This window comes from Centrocercus urophasianus, unplaced genomic scaffold (genome assembly GCF_019232065.1).
Source record: "Centrocercus urophasianus isolate 14NV4802_14NV808 unplaced genomic scaffold, USGS_Curo_1.0 seq_20, whole genome shotgun sequence".
In the NCBI taxonomy this organism is placed as follows: domain Eukaryota; kingdom Metazoa; phylum Chordata; class Aves; order Galliformes; family Phasianidae; genus Centrocercus; species Centrocercus urophasianus.
This window is the reverse complement of record NW_024884756.1, coordinates 6,088,842-6,116,382: the sequence shown is the minus strand read 5'-3', so window position 1 is coordinate 6,116,382 and position 27,541 is coordinate 6,088,842. Positions and strand designations below refer to the sequence as shown.

At 38.0% G+C, this 27,541-nt stretch overlaps 1 protein-coding gene across 1 annotated transcript in view; it reads right to left on the bottom strand.

Annotated features, from left to right (window-relative positions):
* Positions 1-488: 488 nt before the first annotated feature.
* Positions 489-27,541, bottom strand: part of FAM171B (family with sequence similarity 171 member B) — a 39,058-nt gene continuing 12,005 nt past the window's right edge. Inside the window, exons 2-8 of the mRNA XM_042822367.1 lie at positions 19,012-19,245; positions 18,216-18,308; positions 17,709-17,867; positions 15,678-15,845; positions 11,946-12,062; positions 11,019-11,142; positions 489-10,698 (exon numbers count right to left, since the gene is read on the bottom strand). Coding sequence (XP_042678301.1) covers positions 9,363-10,698; positions 11,019-11,142; positions 11,946-12,062; positions 15,678-15,845; positions 17,709-17,867; positions 18,216-18,308; positions 19,012-19,245 — 2,231 coding nt within the window. The 3' untranslated portion in view covers positions 489-9,362. The remainder of the gene's footprint in view (positions 10,699-11,018; positions 11,143-11,945; positions 12,063-15,677; positions 15,846-17,708; positions 17,868-18,215; positions 18,309-19,011; positions 19,246-27,541) is intronic.

The window sequence follows — 27,541 nt, the reverse complement described above, 5'->3', positions numbered from 1 at the left end:
CAAATTCTGTATCCAGCATTTTAGGTAGCAAACTAATTTATTTGCCCTAGGTACTCTGCGTAGATTCTGTTTGAAGAGCTTTCACCTTGGTCAACACTAAGATTCCTACCGTGTAATCACAAGAGGGGGAAAAAAAAGTGTTTCAAACATCAAAGAACCAAATCTTCACAAAATCTGTTAACTTGCACCACCTCAGACTTTTCAACTGGTAAGTATTTGGAAATACATATTACCCGGACAACCTGTTAAGATCACCTTTGCACTCTTAAGCATGCCCCTAGAACATAGACACTTTTCAGATCTACCTCAACCTAGCTTACCTATCCAGCAGTACTTTTTCCACTGATGAACAACATCAGTAATAGAAAATCCAAGTTTTGATCACTTTCAGGATCTTCATCACTGTCCATAATCACCACCCTTTACACCAAGCATTGATACGTAGCACAGTCATAAGAGCAATTAAGCTCAAAGAAAAGCTAGCAGAGTCAGCACTGATTCCTCATTTTAATGAACGTGTGTGATCTTACTCTCAAGTTACTCTTACAGACGGTTGGAGAGCCTTCAGACACCTCATCTAGATACCTCAATTGCAGCAGCCTGAAAACTTTTTTATAGCCTAACAGTGTCCATAACTTGGGATGTATTCACTCTATTCACCAGCAGCACAGCCCCCATCGTGCTCAGTGAAGTTCCTCTTGACACCCAAAACACTGGACAAAATTGAATTACTGCTGAATGGTCAAACAATTGATTAGCCCATACTTAGCTGAGAAATATGCTCACAACTGACCTTTGTCTTTTAAGTTTCATAAGGAATGTATTGACAGTTGGCTAGTGCACCAAAAAGCCAATGACCTACTGATCAATGTGCTGTATACCATGCTCTGACTTGAAACAATATGCCAGTCAAACATGAACGTTTCCCAAATGGTTCTCATACACACATAAGAAAACTTGCAAAAGAAGTGGAACCAGAAACATGTGTCTCTGGAAATCAATATTTAATCAAGCAAGTATCATCTGAACACTGATCAGAAAGTTCTCCAAGTAGCATCAAAACACTTTACAACAAAAGAGTGTCTGTGTCTGTAAAGGATTTAATTTTAAGCAGTTATATTGACCACCACCTAGGAGGTGATTCTGATTGTAACAGCACAACTCTGAGTGAGCATTCAAAGCATGATGAGGATAATTCTCTAAGCTCTTCTGGGGCAGCATTTTCTGGGAAGTCCCATACCATTAGAAAGGATGACATAAACCAAGCTTTGAGAAGCCTACATCGCTTTGACAATGGCAGTGCAAGGAACACATCTGCTTTAACAACAGGTATCTGTGATAATTCCTCAATTCAAAGACATCCCAGAGTGCTGAATTTTCACATCCACCCGTGTAGCAAGCCATTCTTCACAAAAAGAGAGTAAACAAGTGGGAAAGATCAGTCATCAACAAAAACCCCTAAGACAAGGACTCCCTCATCACCTCAACTTCAAACCTGCAAAAACAGATTTATTCCTGGAAGGATTTCCTCTGCATACCAGCTCATTATTTTCTTGTTTTAAGTAACACAGCTGTATTTTCGCTTTTATATTCCATACACAGGATTTCTGGGAGATCAGACAACAAATTAATAAATGAATAATCAATGCCATTAACTGTATACGCCGCAAAAATTAATTCATTGCTGCTATAAGTGTTTACATTAGATCATCTCAAATAAGTACAGCAACTGACCTGGCTGGTGCAGATGTTTCAGAAAATAGCTGCATACTTGTGAAATTGTTGCTGTTTAAGTTCTTAGCCTTCAGTCAAGTAAATTGCTCCAAGAAATGTAAAATGAGTACAGCTTTGATATTCTTGAAAGACCAATTACAACAAAGTTCTTATTCAGAGCTGTAATAAATAGCCAGATGGATTTTAACATCACTGCTGAAAAAAGTCTTATCAACTGCTATTTTCAATGTACAATAATACAAGGGAGATGTAAAAGAACCTATTTATAGTCTCAGGTACTTTCTTTAAGATCTGCTATAGTTCACTGATAATTTATACTCACAAGAGGAATGAAATCTTGACACAGTATACAGTATGTATCTTTATAGCTTTAAGGGAAACCAGAATTTGTTGCAATTTCTTCACAACAAACTTACCAGTGTCACCCACTCGCAGACTTGAATTGATATTTAATGATTAATCCAGAGAGCTTGAGCTTTGTGGTTTTTTTATTTTAAGACAACATAGACTGAGTTGAACTTCAGCTCATTTTTTGTATAATTATTTGCATTCATAGATCTGACGACCCACTATAAATATTTTTAAAAATTTATATTGAATATTAAAAAATATTTAATCTTTACATTAAAATGAAATTTGACTGACGCTGAGTTTTCCTCTATTGAACTGGAAATAAAATTCATGAGATTGCTTTGCTTTCCTGTAGAGACTAAGGAAACTCCTTCCATTTCAAAGCAACGAGCGAATTCACAATAGGTTTAAATGAAGTGAAACAACTTGTCAGGAAGTTTGAAAATATTGTTTTCTGAGTGAATAAGAAGAAAACCAGCAATTTCCTAGAAGATAGTAGCTTCTCAGAGCATTTGATTGCAGAGCACATGAGAATGCCTGCTATGGTAGGAGAACCTTTGTGGCATGCTAGCCTGTAGTCTTGTAGTGTTTCTGAACAAACACAAGATAATCGACAAATGGCTTTTATAAAGCTGAAAAAGAGAAAAAGGCTTGCACTATATGCGATTAAAATCATTACTTCAAGCCCTGAAGTTTGGTTTAAGCTCTCCTGTATCATACAATCATTCTGTTCTATCTGGATATTTTGAGGTTATCTGTAGGTAGAACCGATGCTTCGGCATATCTGCACATTCAGACATGCAGAAATCTTATTTGCTCTTAGAGTCACAGAAAGTATCTAAATAAAAGAATGGAGAAAAAAAAAAAATATTATGAGCACGAACAAAACCTGAAAGAGTATTCTAGCTCTCTGGGTACTTCCTTCCAATTCAACAAAATCAATTTACACAGGTAATACTTTTAGCTGCGCCAGCAAACGGAGAGGAATCAGATGCACTGTGGAGATCAAAGGCTTTCTTTACTAGAAATGGAACAGAATATGGCTGAATTAGAATTGGTAAACTTTTAAGGTGGATAACATTGGTTGAACACTGGAATTATGGCCATGGAAGAAATACAGAATATTTTTTAGCACTATTTAACAAAGATAAAAGTGAGACCAGTGTGTCCCTGGACAACGTGAGATTTCAAAGACCATAAAAACTGAAGTTATGGCACTGATGACTTTTAACTATTTTATTATATTGCATAAGCTCTAACATCTTACAAGTCTTAGTTACATTTTCAGCAACATATTCACTGATACTGTAATAAATAGAGATTAGAAGACACCTCCGATAAAAAATGAAAATGTAAAAATACTTAAAATCTGAATGTTGAACATCAGGAATGTTGTAAATGAAGATCCTACCTGTTCTTGAACATTCCTGAAATGCCTGTGAAGGTAATGAAGTGCCTGCTGAGTGTAAAGCTCCAACACACAAGGTGATGACCACAACCATCAGCTCACCTACAATTTGGTACCCCAACGATGGTCTATGGCCTCCGTTCACAAACTGTGCACTAAACAGTGTCTTCACACACAGTAGCAAGATGCTGTAAAAACAGTATTCTTCTAGCATGGACTGAAGTGCACCAAGTGCTTCACAGGAACTCAAAAATTAAACTGAGGAAAAATGTACCAGTACACTTTTTGGACAGATGCAAATATAGAAATATTCAGCAATTGTAAATTGACTGAAAAAGGTTTCAGTCAATTTTCAGTCTTATTCTGTAAGATAATTTTCAGGCTGAATGTTAATAGTAAAGACTTACAACACACATTTCTTCTGCTAGTCTTGAAAACAACCTCAGGTAATTTTTGTCTTTTAATAAGCAGAACACACTGAATACTGCTGTTAAAAGAAAATGAAGTTGAGATTAAAATCTCTTAACCCACTTGTAGTATGAGTTCTTTAAGAGAAACGTACCTGTCCTCTGTTAGAACTGTGGCACAAGTTAGTAAGAATTCTATAAAAGAATACTCATTTGTAACTCTATAGGTCTATCACCGTGTTTTGCCCGAGTACAACTGCACCAAATTTAAAAAACAAAAATCAAATCAATGAAGAAGCTTGGGTTATGTAAACAATCCCAGGTAGGCCTCACAATGAGATATAAACTGGTTTTAAAACACAAATAAAACTCAATACACCTCACTCAATATACGTCCTACCGCCAATGAGGGTTAGCAACTGACAGTGGCTTTTTATCATCACCATACTTTGTATGTTAAAAACATAATAATTTCATTTCTGAAGTTAAAAAAACACAGATTCAGACTCATAAGCCCAGTGACTTCCAAGATGCTTCATTCTGGCTTATTAAGTTGAATTGGATTCTGTATGTGGTTTTTAAAAGATACTACTGTTCTGATTGCTAAAGATATACTTCTTTAATTTCTTTTCAAACATAAAATACAAAAAAGACAGGGTGTACAACAGTCATCATCATCAACATGCAGAAGTCAGTATTCCAACATAAAAACACTAGGTCTGCCTTTGAAAACATTATAAAAGCTACACAACCGAAGGTTTGAACTGGGGTTTTTGGCTAACAGAAAAAAAACCACATACCTGTGCTTCTCAGATAGTCACGTGTCCCACTGATAAAATAAGTCTGATGACAGAGAAAGGCACTTCAGCAGGCTAATTTAGATCTTCAGATATTCCTAGTATGCCACGTTTCACATGCAGTAGTGGACAATGGCTGTAGTGTATTGTATTTTCATTTGTACACCATTATAGCAATAACATTGTTAATCTGCTTCATATTTTAACTAACGAGAAGAATTTGAAGTGCTGCCTAATCATCTCACCCTCTTTGGTACAAATCACTGCACAGAAACAGAGCGGACAACTAAAAATGTGCAGTCCTACATACTGGATTATCTCTCTTGCATCATCTCTAGCTCTGCAATGGTAAATAATGTCCCTAATTATCAAATCAGTTGTGCTTTCAGGTTTATGAGATAGTAGACTTCTCCTAATTCTGACAGTATTAACAAGCTCCTTCTTGCTAATCTAATCTAATTCTTAAGCATTTCTCCTTTTTTAAATTCCTGCAGTACCTGACTTATTATAACCACCAGAAAATTACTGTTTATTAGCTCATTTGTATTCTGGTTACCATACACAATACTAATGTATATACAGCTATGTATTATTTAATCTGATCATCTACAATATCATAAAATCGTTTGAGTTGGAAGGGACCCCTGAAGGTCATCTGGTCCAACTCCCCCGTAGTGAACAGGAACATCTACAGCTCCATCACGGTACTCAGAGCCCCATCCAGCCTGACCTCGAGTTTCTCCAACAACAGGGCATCCACTGCATCTCTGGACAACCTCCAGCCCCTCACCAATCCTACTGTAAAAGTACTTCTTCCTTATGTCCAGTCTTCCCTCTTTTATTTTGAAATAACCTCCCCTTTTCCTGCCACAACAGACCCTGCTAAAGAATCCATCCCCTTCTTATAGACCCCCTTTAGATCCTGAAAATGATTACAGTGCATGAAAGCACTGATCTGAGCCACACGGATTCATCTGCAGAAGCAAGGCCTCAGCTCACTCCATCAACCACCTCATCAAAACCTGCTAACACATAGAAAAGATATACCCAGCTGCAAGAAACTCAACATCTCGGTAACATTTTGTCTACATACACATAGCATACAGTATCTGCAATGAAAATATTAGAACTCAATGCAGCAAAACTCCTTTTCTTGAACAGATGAGTAAAATAAAGAATTCCAGTCACTAAGAGGTAACATAGGTTTCTAGTGCACCAAGTTCCAACACACAAATGGAAAATGATGACTATACTTACAGGATATAGCCTGTAAATACTGCATACAGATATCAAGTGTTTTAATCATTTTAGAATAGTAGACAAATTTAAAAATACAAGTTTTAATGCTCAAGTTAGGGCCAGGGAAGAATTCCCTCTCACTGTGCGCTTAGGGGCATCATCTGTTTTCATACAACTATCCTCCCACATACACCTAAAGAAAAGTGTTCTGCAGTGTTACCAGCAGTATATGACAACGTGATAAATGCCAGCAAGTCACATACAGTAGAGTTGGCATATGGGATCTACAAAGCAAGCAAAGCATGGATGGAAGCAACAGTTCAAGACAGTCTTGGAAACTGAATTACCTTTACTGCTGCTTGTGCACTCTAGACAAGAATTTAAATACTCCACACAAACAAACGCTCACATTCTCATTAGGCAAGAGAGAACTGAGGCCCTTCGTTCACAAAAGAAGTTGTTAGCAGATGTCCCACCACAGCTAGAGCTATTGCAAGGCTACTAAGGACACGTACTTTATCCACAGATAAATCATCTCTACCAGTCATGAGAACATAAAGCACATTTTCAGAAAGAAATTCATTTTGCTTCCTACTACTGAGAAGCTCAGCAGCAAGGAATTCTTAATAATAATATTCCCCTCCAACTTGCCTGGCTGCCTAGGAGCTGATGCACTTATGGACAGCCTTTCAAGAGGCCTACAAGAGCAAAACTGTGGCTTAATCCAGACATCCAAAAGCCCATTAAGATTGAAGGTTCAGAAAATAACTCCACTCCTTGCTTGTGATCCACAACATAGCAGACAAGAATCAGCACAAACTCAGTGCATCTTTGGAAACTGCTCTTTTGAAATCCTAAACTGATCTTTCCAAAATTTCTAACCCTTTTTCTTTGCTGACCAGATACCTACTCTGATGCAGAACAGGATCACTGGAGCGCAAAATTTCATTCACTTGAGCTGACATGAACAAAGCCATTTGCTACAGTCTTTGCCTTCCCATGATAAAAGTGAGTTTAAGGAATGACGTAGTCTTGGTACCTACAATTTAAAATATTCTTTAAACAAGAGAAAGAATCTGCTGCATATTTAAATTACTGTAGGAAAACGATACTCAATTTAGACAACTCAAATCCACTATCGAGGATTTACTGTTATTTTCAACAGAAGATATGAAAGTCTCTTTTCGAAAAGGGACTCATCACAACTGATGCAATTCTAAGCAGGGCAATGCTGAACCTCTAAAGTAAAAGTAACTTTCAATAAATTGTGCGTTCTTACAAAAATACACTTCAAAATACATAATGGATAAGTAATAAAGCAAACAAAGGAAAAAAAGAAATTTTCATCACTTTTGGCTATAAAATTAGTCATATAAATAAACCAGTGGATTGAATACAGGAAAATAGGTACTGTATTTCGTATAGAGAAGTTAAATTAGTTAACCAGAAAAAGTACCAAAGGGATGCTAATATGGCAAGCCATCTTAATCCCTAAAACAGATGAACTGCATAATTAAATCAGCGTCTTTTCGCCAAAGAGAATCAGAGACGTCAGAAAAACTTGGACTAATGGACTGCTAGTACAATCCCAATTATCTTACATATTCTTCTAGAAACAGCCACCAGACAACTGACAATTCCAAAAGAAGAGACACAGTTCACAGAACAATTTCCTGAGTATTCACTCCCACGAGCCCAGCCACATAGGATATTTCCCAACTCTGAGTGCACACGTGAGATGGAAGTTAATAAACACCACCATCACACTTTACTCCCAACCTCCCCCCCAATTTCTCAGAAGACAGAATTCCTGAAGCACTGGCATGGAAGAAAATCAAGGCGTGCTTCAACAACGGTGGCAAAAAGGCAGGAGGATGGCAGTGCCAGGCAGTCAACTAAGTGCACCCTACAGTTTACCTGCATGCATTTCATGCTTGGACCTCACTGTTGAACCTAAACTACTACAAACTACAGGAAACACTTATAACGTTTTTTAGGATGATTTGTAGTCAAACTGCCAAGGCCAAGATGCTGGAACTTATTTAATCAGGGAAGCATCTTAAAAGCCACAGAAAGACATTCTATATACAAAGCACGTTCAAAGGGTATGTATATTTTTCTGTTAGCCAAAGTTGAAACTATCACTTCAACAAGATGAACATTAAAAATAAAGAACATTTTGATGGCCTTTCCCTTCCCCTATACATATCTTAGTTACACTTCATGCATCCATGACTTTTGGTAAGCTTAACTCTAAGTTGAGTCATAAGTAGTATTTATACTGCATTACAGACCAAATTTTGCAATCTGCTCTCATGCTTATAAAAAACCCCAATTTTTAAAGCCTGCTTAACTCCACTGTGATGCACAATCTAGGACCTAAGTAGCTTGGATTAGTAAAATGTAGGCACGTACATCTCCAAATCATAAAATAAAAAGCAACAGCTTTCCCACCAAAGGGCACTATTACATACTATAACATAACTTGTCTAAACCTGCACACTTATTATCATAGTCCAAAGTCTAACTTATAAATCCGAAGGAATCCAAGACGATGTTTTGGAGCACAGCTCTTTCAACAGTATGCAGAAGAGAAGATTTTAACTAGCAACAAAGCTTAAAGAAGCCACTGAGATCAGCAGTAACAGCAGCTCTAAATGTGACCAGAACCAGTCCTTTCCTGTAGCAGGTGGATGCTGATGCCAGTTGTCAACATCCTCAGTTCAGAACAAAGCGGACTAAAAAAGATAGGCAACATCTTATGACAGCAGAGATCATGAACTCCAGTAACCACACAGCATGTACAGATCCCCCTGCTGCCACTGCTGTACAAAACAGTTACCTCTTGCACACCGATGGACACAGAGAGGACAGCAATGCTCTAGAACTCTTCTGAGAAATCCAACAGAGCTCTTCTTCGGGTGCCAAGGGACTAAATGATGACGCATTATACAAAGTGGTAGTGACAAATCCCTAGAAAAATTCACATATAAAATACTGTACAGATAATCACATTTATTAGGAACAAGACTGAGAAATGGCTTGAGCCACTATAGTACTGCTTCAGCAAAAAAATGGAAAAAAAAAAAAAAAAAAAATAGATGTGCCTACATTTCTCACTGTGCATTCTAAGAGTTGTGTCAAAAAAAATGACGGGCTAATTAAAATGTGGACCCTCTCTACACTGCCAGCAAAATTTTAGGAATTGTAAATTTTTCATGTGTTTCCCTGTTATCAATTAATTCCCATTGAATATCAATTGCCCAGCTGAAGTTAAAGTAACTCAATCTGTACATTAAAAAACGTTAATTTTTCTTGATACTAGAAAACAATATTTCCCTTGTAAACCCTACACTGCAGAATTACACAAGCAGCCAAGAAGTCACCAACCAGCAGGGAGAGCAACAACACAAAGCACATTGTGTTTTAATTTATAGGAATAAGTGGCCTCTCCTCTCTTTTCTTCCAGATATTAGTCTTGCTATCTCTTTTTGTGAGAGATGGCCTATCCCTTTTTTTAGGGGAAGGGATACCGGATTCCTGACTTCCTGACACAGTTTTTCTTCTTAGACCCTCTTCATCTTGCTGTTCTATGGCTGGCCCATTCCCTCCATCCAGAATGTGCCTCACAGCCTGGTCCTCTGGAGTACACACAGTGGTCCCACTTTCACTGCTACTCAGATCCAGATCTTCCAAGTAAAGGATCTTTGAATGCGGCATATTTTTAATGAAGGTTTTCTCTCGCTCCAGTTTCCTACCAGGATGATGCTCATTCATGTCCACACCGGAGTCCAGACTGGTATCGTTACTCTCTGTTTTTCTGCCCTTTTTCAGATCTATAAAAGAATGCCTCACTTGAGCTATCGGCTTCCCGTCCAGGGACACAAACCATGCACGAGGATGCGGAGATGGCTTTCCCTTAGAGAGCTCCAGTAGCGTTTGTTCTGAAATGCCTTGAAGCTCAGATGAAAACGGAGTCATTACAACTGCTTCATTCAAAGTTCCGGGGACAGAGACAGATTCCAGTAAGCTGTTAGTGTACCGACCCCAGTTTGACGTTTGAGAAGGCAAGCCTTGTTCACCATCCAAGGTGCTTTTCTCATCTCTGCAGACAGAAGGCTGTGGATGAGAGTGCACTGGCATTTTAGGTAGTGTTTGTATGTAACCATCTCGATTCACAGGCTCCATCATGGGGCTATACACTAACTGTCCTTTCCTTGGCAGAGTTGCTGATTTAGCAGCGTGCAGTTGTTCTGGGGAATGGAAAAGATCAGAAGTTTGAAGAATAGCAATAGGTTGGTTGTAAATATGCATTAGATGTTCTGGGATATGGGAAAGCCCATATATTTCCTCTTGCAGTGTAAGATACCTGTTTTGCTCTTGAATGTCCCTAGGAGCCTGGGAAGCAGCACTGTTAGTAAGTTTTGGTGGCTGCAAGTGTCTGAGTCCAGCACCAGGCTCCAAGGAATGAGGTGAATTTATTGACTGACCAGTCTGATAGGATGACTGATAAGAAGCATCTTCCGAGTAGATTTTAAAATTGTCTCGTGATTTTCCATCTTCTGTGTCCGTGGACATCCTTCTTTGAGGGCTGTATGAAGACATCTTCGGCGTATACAGCTGCGACTTATCCTCTAACTTTAAAGACCCCTTGACAGCATTGATGTGATTTATGTGAGTTGTTGATGTGGTCTGGTCTTTTTTTATGACATCCAGCTTGGTTGTATTTTTTTCCTTCTTTTGTGTCTGACCGCATTTGTCCCTAAGCAAAAGAAATGAAGAGTGACTGCAGAGTATGCTAGGAAATACAACAACTGTTCAATTCCATATCTGAATATCAGAAGTTGTTTAAGTTACTAGTATAATATGTTGTCAAAAAACTTAAAATGAATTTCTGTAAGCACCAAAATTAAAGAAATCTTTGGCTACATGTTGGAGTTGGGCGTATTAAGAGTTGAAAACATTCTGTTTGCTTTATATCTTAATATCTTTTCAATAGTGTTAAGAAACCTGCCAAGTCCAAGTTTATCAATCTTAAATTACATTAATGCTGAGCTCATTACAGCCCCTCTTTTTGCTTACCTGCAGTAACAAAGAAGAACAGCAAAAAATCCAATTATAATGATAACAGTGCCTCCCAGTATGGCTGTAAGGAACACTGTGTGATAGGCTGTTATGTCCTTGGAAACCGCACTAATGATCGATTCTAGATTTTCAAACACAAAAGCAGACAAGAATTAGATTTAAAAATCAAGTAATGGTTATTGATATGCAGAGCTGTAGCAATACAACATGCTGTACTCCTCCCATAATTGTGTGTTCCTATGGTACTATATTCATCTATCCCTTCTCACTTTGCTATTTTAGCAGTCTAGAAAATGTGCAGTATAACGGATTTCTAAGGGTTCATCTTAGATACTAAAGGAATACCATGAACCTATTCTATTCCAGCCAAATGACATTTGTCTGAGGTGTCCACATTGACTTAGAAACATCACCTATATATTCTGTTCAGTGTTTCTATTAAGAAGTGCTTTTATAATATTTACGATTTCACATCACATTTCTCCTGGGAAAATCCCTCATTTTGAATCTGCAAAATCCAAGTATGCAACATGTATACATAAAAAAGGATCCACTGAGGCCACACACCTAAGCTTAATCTCCTTGCATTTCTTCCTGTTTTACACTATCCTCAGCTGTAAGGGACACGCTACTGATCATTTTAAATCTCCACAGTTACAGTTTCCTTGCAAGGTTCTTCCAGAAGATGGCAATAATATAAACTTATAACTTTTAGCACTGCTGGAGGGAAATACAGGCTGTGCTGCAAATTCCAGGAAACAATCACATGCAGAAAGGCACACATTATCAGAATTCAAACAAGCAGAGGTTATCAGTATTGAAATTCCATGTCATTTTCCCTTTCTTTTGTTATTCAAAACAATCAAACTAACAGCCTGATGACAACTTTGTACTTGAATTATTCACTATTTGTACGTGCAATACCTCTTGTTCCAGGCAGTGGAGCTGCAATCCAGTAGCCTAAGTGTTGAGCAGTGTATGTCCATACTAACTGATCATTTGCTTCCTTCACCATTCCTAGGCCACGGCTTACCCAAGCACCTGAAAAAGGTAAGATACTCCAAAAATGCCATGCCACATTCCTTTCTATCTAAAACCACTATCAAATAAACTATTATCAAAAACTCAAGAAAAATTAAACTTCTGTCCTGTACGCTATGCATTACAGTTTTAGCTAAAAATGCAAGTTTTCTTTCGACAATTACAACACAAATATCCTTACATACATTGACTTTGAAATAAAATATCATCATAAGCAATTACTTGAATTATTTTCACATCATTCGTTTCTTAATAACAAGTATCTTAAATAGATATTCCTGCCAATTATTTGGAGAAAAAAAAAAAAAAAAAAAAAAAAGGACCTTATTTTAGGTAAGAAACTTAAAAATCAAGGAGCAAGTAATTTAAGGATGTGAATAGAAATTTTCCATCAGCTTACACCAATCAGTGGGAAAGCAACATAATCTAATAAGCTACAATAGGATAAACAACGCTTGTCATGAACATTCCTTTCCTCCTCTAATACAGTAACGACTGAATTAGACCAAGGAAGGTCTATTGTTAGGCCACAGACTCCACACCATCTGGTAGGCAATGCAGAGGACAAGTTTTATGGTATGCCAACTTCTACAACTAATAAAGCGTGCAGTAGAAGAGATGGAATTAAACAGTGCATTATTTGAATACATTAGCTGTATACCATCTGTGCAATCCTGAAAAGCGAAAGCTGTCTCATATAAACAATCTTACATTTTCAAACTGCAAATACCAAGAAAGAAAAACGTTAACATGCGGAGAAAAACAGAAACTAAGAACCAAACTACAAAAAAAGTGTGATTTATATAAAGCCACATAAACTGATATCCAGGCCCTTTCTTCCAGAAAACCCAAGACATACTATCAGAGCGAAGGTAGAGATGAGAGTTGACCCATGCCACACGTGTCTGCAACCTCCTTCACCTCTCCAAACCATTTGGCAGTAAAATTTGCAGTCTTCTTTTGGTACTTATAATGGCTGGCAGAGAGGGAACAGCAAGAGCCTAGAACCCTGAAGGAGGTGGTTTCTCAGTTACGTCGAGAACCTCTTTTCCAGACTTAGGAGTAGCAACACCTCTAAGTGTCTTCCATCCCTAATTCCCACATGGAGGCAACAACAGAACCTCAAATCCTATTTCTTGTCAGCTCTAAAGTCAGATGTCCCTATGCTGCAAAACAACAGTTTTGTAAGTACAGAGGGTGAGCTACTTAGACGCTTTCAAAAAATAAATTAATAACACACCATCACATTTAAAAGATCCTACGTCTCCAAAAGCTCTGCTTCGAATTAAGATATCTATGAGAAGCAGTATAATCTCTTTTGACTACTCAAGTTTTATCTTGCCTACAACATACTCCATAGAAAAAAGTAAATATTAAGAAAAAAATATTTTTTCCAAGTGCATATTCTGAATACAATCTGAACTAGCTGTGGTGTCCCCGTTCATTGCAAGGGAGTCAGACTAGATGGATCTTAGAGGTTCCTTCCAACTCTAAGGATTCTACGATTCTTCTATCAACTGTAATAAAGCAACGTGTTTAGCTACAATGAGGCCACACTCAACATATGTGAACAGACTGTGCATTTACAGCAGCCACAATAACAACCACTTAACTTCATTAAGTGTCTGTACCAGTACACTGAGCTACCCAGGGGAGCACTTCAAAAGTTGATACAAGAAAACACTTTCTATGTTTTTATTTCTGGTGCACCTAGACTAATCTACACAACAACACAGGCTTGTTCACTTACATCTATCAGCATTGATATGGAAGTTCTGATTACGTATGACAAACTACCAAAGGACTTGAGAATACTGAAGTACATGTCAACATCTTGTTGGGCCATCCTGCACGTAAGACCTTTCACACTATTATTCGGTGTGGTGACAGCTCTCTGTTCAGCTCCTGTGGATGCTCTTGACTGTGCTATCGCTGAGACGCTCAGTTGGCTTCAGTTACCAGCATTAAATACTTGGCTATTCCTCAGTTACGTCAGAAATTAGTCACAATTTGTACACGTCAGAGTAAAAGTAAAATAAAGAAAGGTATGTAAGAACAAACATCCAGAACCATAAAGATAGTTGCAAATACTTACTCTATAGGACAGCTGAAGAAGTAGAATGAAAAATGCAAGTTAAAGCTATACCTGTAAGTTCTCTCTCCTTGTTCTCAATTCTCTTTATTCTTCCCTCACCAAACTCCAGGCTCCACCTCAGTACTGCACTTCAGTGAGGGATCATCGCCAACAATTTACCTTTACAGAACCTCTAATAGCGAACAACCCCAAAGGTGAACAATCAACTATTCCTTTGTTGCTACAGTTGTTAAGTTAGTACATCATGTTCTTGTTCTTGTCTCAAGACCGACACACCTCATCAGGCACGTTGGGTAGGCTCCTCGGCACCCAGATATGCACCTTACACTGGTTTCTTTCCAATTTGCCCTTATGCTGATCTGCTCTACTTCTGTCAGTTCTTTGTTTTTACAGCACTGCTGACCTAGTTTTGTTCGTTTACTAAGTCAAAACAGCTCAGCATAGGTAGAGATGAGCACAGGAGATGACAAAGATGGCTATGGCAACAAGAAATTAAATCCCCTTAGGCTATTTTGCCATCACAGATAAAGACTTACTTTGATGAAGAATGCTACCTTTTACCACTTTCCTCTCTGAAAGCCTCCTAGGTGCACAGCCAGATTTAAAATTGACTTCAGAAATTTTTCTATATGCCAATTTTTAATTAGCACACTCTCGGTTTTAATCAATTATGCTCTTTGGTTGTTATCAATATGATTAATTTCTCTCTCAAGTGTGTAAACAATAAATCTTCAGAGTTAGCGTCCTCTCCTCTACTTTCAACTACAACAGTTATTTGCTTTAGCAGCGAGGAAAGACTCACATCTTTGTTCACTTGCATGTTTTAAGATGAGCTATGGTGAAAGGTGTAAGGAACAAGCAAAGACTGTGAGTACACCAATGCACACACACCAAACATGGGACAATTAAATGGCTAAGTGTACACAGCTCATTACTCTTGACTAAAATTAGACATGGAGTGATGACAGAAGGTTTAGCATGTCTTATCCCCAGCCTCCCTTGCATACTTAAAGAACTATGGTATTACCATGAATAACTCTTATGTAGCCTCCATTTCACTTTCATAACTGTTTTTATTGACTTAAGTAACATCTATTCCAGCTTCAATATCAAAGGATTTTTAGAGCTATACTTTAGAAAACAAATGACTTAAATTCTCAATTCTGATTCACTTTCCTTTAGAAAGACCTTCACAGAATTATTAGGTTTTCATGTCCAACACCATATGAAATATGTTCACCGAATTATTAGCCCGCCCATGAAAATAATCATTTGTTAAATCAAACGTGTTGAATAGGAATGCTGATGAGTTTTAGCAGCACTTTTAAGACTAGCGAAAGCAGTGAAATGGCTTGGAACAATTCAGGCCAGTCATCCAAAAACCAGCACGGGATCTCCAGCCAAACTGATGACTATTTAACAACAACTTATCAGCGCTATTAATATTTTATGATAAAATGGCATATACTCAGAACTGTAAGAATGTGTTAAAACGTTGAATAACAAATCAGCCTACTTACCAGTTTTCATATCAAATGTCCATGCAGGTATAGCATCTCCTGATTTTACAGTACTTGTAGGAAGAGGAAGTGTAATCTGAATAGGACCATTTACTTTCAGTTCTTTCCCAGCCAAGAGAACGTTTGCACATATTGCAGCAAGAGGAGTCAATTCAATGCTTTTGAAACCTGAATTACAGAAATACTTTGTCTGTAATCCTCCACTCACAGTACACTTTTCAAAAAACATAATTAGAATTAATTATATATCCCTGGGAACAAAGTCAAGCCCTCATCTGCATTCAGATGCACAGTTACACATCACTAACTTGATCAAATGAAATGAACACTTCTAGACTTGTAAATCTTGTGTTCTAAGCCCAAAACAGTCATTTGTATATCACATCTGTGAAAGAGAAACACTTCTAACATACAGATTCATCACTGGCTGTAGAATCAATGACTACGCCAAAGATGGCTTGGAGATGGAGAAACCCTTCTTTATCATATAACTTGATTCCCAAAGAGTCAGCCAACAGATTAACTTTTTTTAATCATGCAATATACACAACTTTGAAACCAACTGAAGACACATGGCAAATATACAACCACCACAATTCTCCTTTTAGTCAAACCCTCTTAATAAACTTTCCCGTACCAATTAATATGCTAATTTGGCATACTCAGTTAAAATTAACTGAGTAGTTCAAGCTTGAAACATGTCAAAGTATTCAAAAGAAACTCCATAACCAAAAATTGACAGTGCAGCTTGTCATTTTGTTTCCTTTGTTTTCCTTCACACTAATTTGCAAATACTTCAGAGTCCACGATATGACAGGCTACTGGAAAAAAAAAAAAACTGAAACAGAATTAATAAGTACTGGAATAATATTAAATCTGCACAGGCTGTTAGAAGCTCGCTGCGACAAAACTCCTGGTGCATCAGATATCAATTAGCTTCCATCTCCCTAAAAGGAAGCTTATTCCTACAGGAGTATATGAATAATTTAATACACATGCCAGACAGATTGAAAGAAAAACTGAAGAGGAGAAATGCTGCTTATTCTCTTATGCTTTAAATTTAACAAGGTGCGATACAGATGAGAACAGTTATGAAATACATCAGTCAACATATCAATTAGATGTGATGATATTCAATGAAAATTAAAGAACAGTTAGTTGAAATAAATCAACTAGTAGCCACCGCATGCGCTGTAATCAAATTCAGAGCCACAAGGCTTCAAGCTCCCTGGGAATGGAAACAAAAGAACAAAACAGACAGAACTGTATGATCTGCCAGAGATAACTGTAATTAAAAATTAAATCTGATACAACGGCAAATCCTAAACTATGCCGATACGCAGTTGGATTGAATGACTACTGAAAACACTCACTGCTACTCCTGTGAAGCAGAATAGAAAACATCACTACAACTGTGCTCTGTATATATATAGACTACTTGGTCTCAAACAGGCTTACACAGGTTTACAGTGAGCCAAATTATACTCTGCACAAGACCTTTACGCTAAGTGTAAAGCTCTAGCAACCAGGTGACAGAATTCGAGTGAAAAAACAGAAAAGCCCATTGCTAAAATTAATCCCACTGACTGCTTTAGATTCCCATAACTCACACTGTCCAGAACTGCATTTTAAGGCGTTAATTTGACTAGCTCTCCAGCCTCACGATATCTCAAATATCTTCAATTGAAAGTCATTTAAAAGGTTACTTACTGCGCATCAGAATCCTGTAACTGTGCTTCAGCACTAAGTAGAACTATCTATACACGTCTGTAAAGCAGACTCAAGGAAAAATTCACCGTTACGAGTTCTGACTCACTACACTAAACATACATGGAACAAATCAAAGAGCAACTTTACTTACCAGCTGTGTTCACAGCTTTTCTCCATAGCAAGAAGAGTAAACCAATTTAATGCAATGGAAACTGGCTCAGGCACTTTTAATTTCAGCATATTTTTAATGAAACAGTTTGTGCTCAAAAACATGACGTTTTTAAAATCTCTTTAAAAATGTAAATAATACATCTACTATACCTGATTTGTTTAGAAGAATTCCAGTCATATAAAGAAAACTGTCCACTTTCAAGAATTGCTCTGGCACTGTCAAATAAGCTGTAACATTTGTAATATGGTGATCTGTTGGAAGCTTTATTAAAGATTTTTGAAACTGAACACTTGGTTGAGATTTGGCATCTGTAAAAGATTAATATTTTGTTTTAGCAATGGTAAAAAAAATACACATTTTTTTTTAATATTGCTCAGAAATCCAGTCAGCAGAACAGTCTTTTTTCAAGGCTTTTAAGTTCCTAGTCTCACATCCGTCACAAATGGTTAAACAATCAACCAAAATTCTAGCCTTGGCATAGGTAATATCTAGCTCTTGTGAAAAGCAGTGCTCAGGTAGCCCTGGCTTAAGTGGCTTCCATGTCCCTAGAAGATCAGCAAGTGTTGATAAACGAACATTTACAGAGAGCATGAACTCGGCCATTCTTTTTTCTAAGTATCATGAATTGCTTAGCCTGCAGTACACAACGAACTTACCAGACAATTTTCCAGTGATCAGAACACTATCTTCAAACAGCCATATATTAGCTTGACTTTGTGGGAACAACGAGAGCGTCACAGACGAGTATACTGTGGAAAGTGATAATATCTGTTATACTATGCAACTGAAAAAATAACCATTTAATAAGCTCTCCGACTCCAAAAGAATAGGGCAGCTGAAAAGGAGCACATGAAGACTAGAGAAATCAATGACTCCTGGTGGCCAGAAGAGGAATTACGTTGGTTAGACAAAGTTCTATATGGCTGTGTTTGGTACTGTTATATGTTTTCTATAGAATACAAGTCGCTAGAGTTCTTAGAAGCATCCTCTTATTGATTTGTTTTTTAAATAATGATTTTTTTCTTGCCCATTTAAGAAGAGAAAAACTTGGGAGGAAGTACTGCTGAAAAGAAAGTGGAACAAAAGGCTGTACCTGTTATACTACACTCAAAGCACTGGCACACCGTGAATCACTAGATAAAATATGATTTTTATCAAAAATGCATTAAAAGCCCTTTGCTATGTTTAAGTGAATAATTTCTCAGAGTACACTCACAGTGTTGCAGTACAACCTACTCAGAGTTAACAAGGGCTCTCCTCACTTGCACAGTAATAAGAATTTGTGACAGATCTAACAGGTCCTTCACCCTTACATCTGCACTGACAGGCACCACCTCCCTCAACTGACTGCAGTCATTTTCACTTGATAGTAGCTACATGGACTGCTGAGAAGAGGTACTGTAATTACCAATAGATACAGTTTAATAATAGGACAGTAAGAGGCTTACATACTTGGCATTCTCCCAGTTTTCCAAGGCAAAGGTGTTAACATGTAGCCATCTTTGTATGATACAATAGTTAAGCTTAATCCTAACTTGTAAGGAACTTTTATTAATACTGCTCCGTTGTTTCCAGTGAGAGTAGAATTTGTCTTGGTGTAGTTAACAAACACTTCCACTACTGCTTGTGCCAGGTACTGATGACTGATGATGTCATTTACTTGAACCTTCAGCATAAACACCGACCCTATTAAGAGAAGAAAAAAGCAGATCATAATGTAGCTGAGGACTATAACTTAACCACTTTACTGTGTCCTATAGCTCATGCTTTATGTGCTTATGCAGTCCATTTCATATATGGTCCATTCCTGTCCCACCATAGCTAAATTACTGCAAAAGGGAGGAAGAGTTGTACCAAAAGGAAGCAAAAAACCTTGGTAATGGAGATGCCAGAAGTAAAAAATGACAATCATTTACTAACAAAAACAACAACAGACACCTTCCCAAATTAAGAAGCAATTCTTCCTGCTCTCACTGAAGCTTGAACAATGCACATGTGACGATGTGAGACTCAGTGTGCCCTGCAAGTACTCTGCCATATCACACTGACAGTTGTAGCTGGTCTTGTTAGACAAGTGTAACCCTCAGCTTGGCCCTCACTTTCAGAGTTGCATCTTACATTTTTTTTTAGGAACAGAAATTAAAATCTACAAATGGTGGGCCAACAATTTTTCTTACATGTATGAAGTTCTTAAACAGTAATCAAATTCAGATTTAGACTGTCTAATATCTCTCATCAGATTTACCCTTCTGGTCTGGTTTTCACCTTTCACTATCACACTTTCTAAATACCATTTGCCTATTGCTAATTACTCATTCCTTAGGGATACCAGGTGTCTTGCAGAGATGAGGATCATAATGGTTGAGTAATATACTGAAAACATTAAGTGCACTTGAATTACATTCAATTTAATCTGCCACCTCGACTGTAACTAAGTTACCAGGGAATCTTTCCACAGAGAGCAAGTACATCAACGCGAACCAGAAAAAAGGAATTCTTATTACTTCCAGGATGAAATACAGTTCTCAGCATGAAGTACCTATGGACCACTGTTAAGACAGGTTGCAACATCAATTTCCCAATATTCTGAGCACAGAATTACTACTATTCAACACCACTGCACTCCTGCTATGCAAGAGTTATTAAATGCATTAGTTATCAGTATGCATTTATGTTTAAGTCATTTGTCAACGAGAGTTTCCTTGAAATTTCTCAGCACAAAAACAGACTCAATTTCACTATGTTATCTCCCCTATAATCAAGATTGACACTGCACCGCAAGATTACTACCACTGACCTTGATTTAAATCAAAAGGCCTTGGGAAGCCAACTGCTACCTATAGAGCAGTATGCAAGGAAAACACGTGAGGTCTCTGTGAAGTAAGTATTGGCTAATGTCTACTGTATGCACAGAGCACACTATATATTCATGTACAGAAAGCTATACCTTATTACTCAGTTTACTACTACTTATCACATGTAGCAAAAAACCTCAGAGCTTTGTCAGTCTGATCCTCTAAGACATTACAGAGTAATCCACATCCAGCAAATTAGTATCTACTTAAAGCAAAGGTAAAATAGTACTCAAACATATTTATAGAATTAAAAAACAGTGAACTTAGAATGTTGCTGTCATCTCTTATTTACAGAGATTACTGTAAATAACTGTATTTACTTATTTTATTTATTTGTCATCTCTTATTTTTCTAAATTACAATTGCTTTTAATTTGTTGTTGAGAAAGGATTTTTAAAACTTCTAACAATTAGATACATTTGTGATAAGTAACCAAATTATGAGGACTCAGCAGATCCTTCAACACTGGTCCTAGCATCATTCCAGGGGTTCCTGGAACTTGGAAGACAGGCAGTTTGCCCTCAGCAATGGCTGCTGAAACAGCCACCAAACAGGGAAAATAGGCTGCGCCCAACATTCTGATCCTGTTGCCAGAAACCGTTTTGTTAAACAGTATTAAAAAATAGAATCACTAGCATAGAACTGATGCTCACGCCAGCAGGGATGCATTTCGTTTACCTGGAACAAAATGGTATTTTAGCAGTCATCAAGCAATGAAGTCACTTGAGAAAGGAACCTACCATTAACAGCTCGATGCAGTAAAAAGAAATGGAAATTTTTTTGAAAAGTTTACCATGTTTAAACTTCTGACATCTTCTAGTCCTACCAATGTTTTTATTTGTGTGTTCCCATTTTCCACTAGTAAATCAAAACAGATAAAAACACAGAGAATCACTACATCCCTTCTCCAGCAATTAGTACATTCAAAGATACTATCATGCAAGAATATGACTTCCTCTCATTTCCTTCAGTTACAGCCGTGCTAAAACCTACTTCTCTAGCAGATTTTGATTGAAACAACAGACTGCGGAATCCTTCAAGAAAAACAAGAGCTTTCCTGCTCCCCCAGCCATATTTCACTGTTGCGCTGATGGAGCTGGCTGCACCAAAGCATCCTGCAGCAGAGCAGCAACAACAACCTAGATAAAAGCAACACGATGCTTTGGTTCTCAGAGCTCAGACTGTGCACGCATGCATCGGTAATACAGTGCCCCTGACTGATCCATTCCTTTCCAAACCTGACATCCATCCCTGGACCAACTCACTTTTCATATTAGCTCTTTCAATTCCCTCACATACATTCAGTGTGCAAATGTATCGGCATATTTAACAGCACTGAGTTATTAACAACATTATTTTAACATTGACAATACCTCAGTTTTGAGGATCTTTTCCTCTATAAAAGATCTTAACGCACAAGTCCTCAAGAACGTTCAAGACTCAAATAAGGAGGAATTTTTTTTTAAACATCACAGTAATACATACTGAACAAATTATTACAAAAGGAAGTGCTGGTTAACTATTTCACAAAACCAAAGTTCATACGTTTAAGAACTTCCCGAACTCGTGCTGTTTTCTGCTCACTACCACTTGCCAAACAAGTGGGTCAGCTCTATCTCAGTATTAAATGGATTTGACAGAACTCCCACAGTTAGAAAAAAGAACTCAGTCTGTGCTAATTTGATTTGCGCTGCCTCCGAGGAATAGAGATTTGTCTCTTGGCAAGCCCACTGAAAATGCCAGCTTTAAGACATTTAAACATTTGCTGATAAATGTTCATACAAATGTAGGAGCTAATTGGAAAAAGGGAAACAATGCCTTCTACCACACTTAGCATGCTTCAGAAATGCCACAGTTAATAAACGACACCTCACAATGAGCAACAAGACACAGTGCCTGGGATTTCGCTTCACATCACTATCCTAATTCAGAGATCATATCACAGCGCTAAGCACAAGAAATACTTTGTACCCAGCTCTCAATTCCGAGCATAACAGCGCAAAGAAAAATCTGTCTTCATAGTAGCCTGATGTAACCTGTTAATCCTTCAGCTGCAGACAAACACGTTACCTGGTTACTGTATTTATCTGTGGGCCTGGCTTTCCCTCCGCAGCCCCAGCTCCAATGCCTAAAGCCAAGGAGTGCTGGAACTGAAATCCTCCTGCACCCTGGGACAGGGAACTGCCTGGGAAGCACCCCTACACATTCTGAGCCCCAACCCAATTCCCTTTCCATATCTCTCACCAACTTCCTACAGTGAGAAAGGCTGGCCGTTACCCTTCTCAAGCACACAAACAACTATCCAATTAAGCAATTGCCTTACAGAGTGGAAGGAACGGGAATTACTGTTAAATTATTTATTAGTTGCTTTCTCAAGAAGAGATTTTTCTCATCCTTGCCTAAAGAATGTTTAATCTAATGCCAGAAAAGTCCCAAAAAGACATGGACTTAGATGTGTCTTACGGAAACTGCCAATACTCCCTAGCTCTCAGCTAATGAGAGAGATAAAACATGTGCTGTGCAATTTGCTTGACCTTAACTTACTGAACAGTCATTTTTCCTCTCTCTTATATTCATACACCACCATATTTTTTGGCTTAAGGTAATTAAGGACATGAAAGGTGCACTGATCTGTGAAGAAGCAATCCCATGTTCCAAGAATATCAGCCTGTGCGATCCACTGCAACACCTCATGCGTAGCACCAGTGAAAAACAGTCAGTGAAGTGCAACCTACACCTACCTGGCTTTAGTAAAAAGGTTATGTGGAAACCTTTTGTTCTGCACTACGGTGCGAGGCGCTGAGAGTGCAGATGTTGCTGCCCTGCGCAGTGCATTACAAGGAGCTTACTGGTGGCCCCCAACCCCTGCTAACTATTTCATGGTAATATCCTGCTGGTTAGTGTCAGACCCATTATGCCTCATGCTATTATGCTTCACAGCTATCAAGTAACCTGCAAATCTGATTAATAACCCCTATATCCTAACATAAGCTTCCTTTCTATCAGTGCTTTCCTGGAACCACACAGCTTTCTATAGACTCAGTGTACAGATGGGTCTGTACACATATAAAGTCATTCCTAACTCCACAGAAGCAATTCTACATAATCCCAGCTGGTAACAGAATATCTCTATCAGTAACTAATCATAGCATTCTTTACAAAATATGCATGTGTGATAATTACATGGTACTCCTCTGCTTTAAAATAATAGCACAAAATAAAGAAAACCACTTAGCTTTGTTTTGGGGCATTTAGATACTAACAACAAACAGACCTTCTACTAACCAAAAAGGACAAACAGTTGACAACTAGCTGACAGGGTTTTATTCTTGCCCTGGAAGACAGCCTTAAGAACGTCCCTGCAGGAACATTCCAAGCATCACTGCCTCCAGGCAGCCAGCAGACAGGCAAGGAACAACCGGGCAGCAGGTGGGAAAAAGTGCATGCACAAGGACAGAGCTGGGGTACAGCCACAGATCAGAGCTGCCCATGTTTAATTTAATCTTCAAGCAAAACAGCAGCATGGTAACTCTAATTTTAAAGCAAGCGTGGACTGCTCCTTGAAACGCCATTTGGAAAAAGAACCTATTGGCATTTCAGTTTTATTTATCAGTGGTGCTGCTCAGTGGCATTCAACTATAAATAGAGACACGCAGAGAACTGCTTTTAGGCAATGTAAAGGCCATAGTAAAAATGAAGCACGAAGTAAATCGGAGCCCAGAGCTAATCAACATCTGCTCCACTTGAACACAATCTGCTAATTCCATGAAGGCAGGACCATAATATCTATACAGTGCAGTTCCATACTTCAGCACTATCTTAAGAAAATATTCTAATGCACAATGGAACATGAAGGTATACAATGAAAAGAGCAAAAATGTATGCAGTGGAACAGAACACATTACTGACTTCCAAGGACAAAGCAGCAGAGCGGGGTCTGGAAAAGTAGGACACGGCAGTGTTCACATCGCCCTACTTCTGGTCAACCAATTTCCACAGAAGCCATCAACAAAATCCTAATTATGAAGGAGCTAAGGCCAGATCCTGAGGGGAACAGCAGTGCCTTTCACAGAGAAAGGCATTCACATTCATTTTTATGGCAGATGTAGTTTAACCCATTCTAGTCAAATCTAGATATCACTGACAAACACTTCAAGAAAAACTGAGACAGCTAAACTAGGAAAAACAACTGAATTCAGTATTGCTTAAGCGTGGATTCAAAATCCCTTCCACCACTTCATGAGCTATTATTAGTCTAAACAATTTATTGTTGATGTCGTTCAGAAGACTTTCAATCCCTGAATCTTACAATGACTTCAAATGCAGCATTATTTCAGACAGAGACATTTCCTTGCTTCTGCAACACATGCTGTGCTAAGCACATACAGACCACAGTGCCAGAGTCTTTAAGCATCTGCAAATTACTAAGAAGAAAATGGCAGTTATTTACTGCAAGTTCATTCCTGTCGACACGCGCATTATTTCATCACACACTGCAGTGTTTATGTGGCCCTTCTTTCTACCTTAATTGGGCAAAACGGAAACACAACTTCATAAAACATTTTGCTCACCATCTTGATTTCCCAGTTCCACACAAAGATCAGATGACACCTTTTGAAACAAGTGCACGTTTGCTTTCAAGAGCAGAGCAAAGCAGCAATGTGAGAGAGAGAGGAATGTATCTACTGTTATCTCTAACAGTAGCATCTCATCTTTGCCTGCTCATTCACTATTCTGAAAATTGGATTTACTAATTCTCTGTTTGCAATGCTGCCTGCTTTTCTTTGAGAACACCTGCTCGGTCTCCTTCATTCCATCCTGGGGCCATTTGTGGGATGACTCTGCATCATATTTCAGTCTGTGAGAAGGCTGAGCCTATGGACAAAGACCTTTACTTCTCCTAAAATGGCTTTCTTCAAGTTTCATCAGCTTTAAAAAAAGTGACAATTACATAACATCAGATGTACTGAATCAAGCCTGCCAGAACGTGCACTTCAAATGGAGAGCACAAATCTAGCAGACTGAACAGCCACATGGGGTTGCCCATGGCAAATTAGCACACGTCCAAAACAAGCATCAAGGTCGAGGGTCAATTGGTAGGTCAGAGAATAATTAGTCATCTGGCTCAAAACTGACCCAAAAACCGGTTTCATCTTATAATAAAACTCTAACAGACAGAATAGAAAATCTCATTATCTACTGAAATAATATATATACAGATATTTTTACAGTTAGGTATTGTACAGATAAGACTAAGGTCCATTTCACTGCTAAAGGAGATTCTAGCAGTAAAGAAGTAATAGAACCACTGCACCACTCAAAGAACAGACTTGATTCCCAGTTATACATCCCAACTTATTTTCCAGCAGAGTTATTTACAGACTCAGCACCATATCTTCACGTAACAATCATCACTGAATATTTTACTGATGCTTTTACAAAAAATTGTTCTTCACTGACTTAATTTACCAACAACAAATCTTGTTTCACTTGAAAACAGAATAATTCTTTATTTTCTCTTAACCCCAACACCATATTTCTATGCTTTATATTTTATAGGTATGCATGTGCATACACCAACAGAAATCTGAAGCCAAAAAGATGAAAGGAGGGTTTGCAGCAGCTCGAGGCACGCGTTCTGTGTGTGCATTTCTGTTTGTATGTTTTGTTTTTAAAGCAGGAGATCAACAGGATGACATCACTTTCTGAATGGAAACGTTGCCCTCCAAAAGATTTCAAATTATGCCTCATCAGTGCTTAGACACTCGTGCAGTTCCCAAAATACTGAGCACTCACTAGGTCAGTGTCAATCAGTGAACTCATCTCCTTACAGCTTTTGGAATAGGTGACTCCAATTTCAGAAGGAACTTAAACAGCTGAGATTTATTCAGCACTAAGCAGAGCCAACATTCTACACTGGCGCACTTTAGCTATCATATTTTGATAGAGGATATAGCTGCCTAATGTGGGGAGATTCTTCACAGAACTGAAAGACGTTAGAAATCCCAGTATTTATCAAGTAGACATGCCATATCAATCCAGCTATTTTCTTGCACAATATGCACCTATACAAATACAGATTGCAAGCTTACCTTGAGATCACATCAAAAGAAAAATCATCACATATCAAACACAGAAGCTTTTGGTGCTTGTTACCACTGCAGTGGATTTGATATATAATTTGATAGCTTACATAATACTTTGTAACATATGTGATGTATTATGTTTTATGCAATATGGGATTTTACTGAACTTGTTTAAGCATCCAAGAGAAGCAAGTAGTAACTCTTAAAATAAAAAAGAGGGCTTACAGAACTATCACCAAAGCAGACCCATCGAAAGTTTTTAAGCATTAAGAAAGATTAACTACTTCAATACCATGGATCTGGACACAGAGCGGGAAATCTGTACCACAGCATAGGTAAATTAACATGTCATCTTCTTCTATTGCCATCTGTTGTATACAAGAGTGGACTTATTAATTACTTTAAAAATATATATATCAACCCTCACAATTGATATCAGTGTAGTACCAATGTAAACGGTTATACTTTCAACCAAGATCTCAGACCAAACACAGAACTGTACTGATCAAAAGCACAATAATCATTCCATAGTTGTTGACAAGAACCAAATATTGACAAAACTAAGCCCCTGGAAAATCTGTAAAATAAACCAGATCATTATAGGCTGCATCTTCCACGATTACTAATGCATAATCAATAAACACCTTCCAGGAATGATCACAACTGTTAAAACCGTGCAAGAATGTCATCAGGCTAATCCATAAAGCTGCTAACAACCCACTGATCTATCCAATGGGAGTATATCCCCAAACACGGCAATCACTATTATATTGGGTTTAATATATGTATTTATTTAATATACATGAAACAGAAGAAAACAAATATTTCAATTCAAATATTTTTATTGGCTACCTGAGCAGGAGCTAAAAAAATTCAGATATAAAAACAGCTATACAATTTGTACGTGATTGATTTATTTCTGTATGACTTTAACATTGCTGCTGTTCACAGAACTCAGTGAAAGAACACACTACACTTGTTTGGTGAGTAGCTGAATGTTCCTTCCTCCCTGCTGCCAAATGCCTTCTCCATTCGACTTAC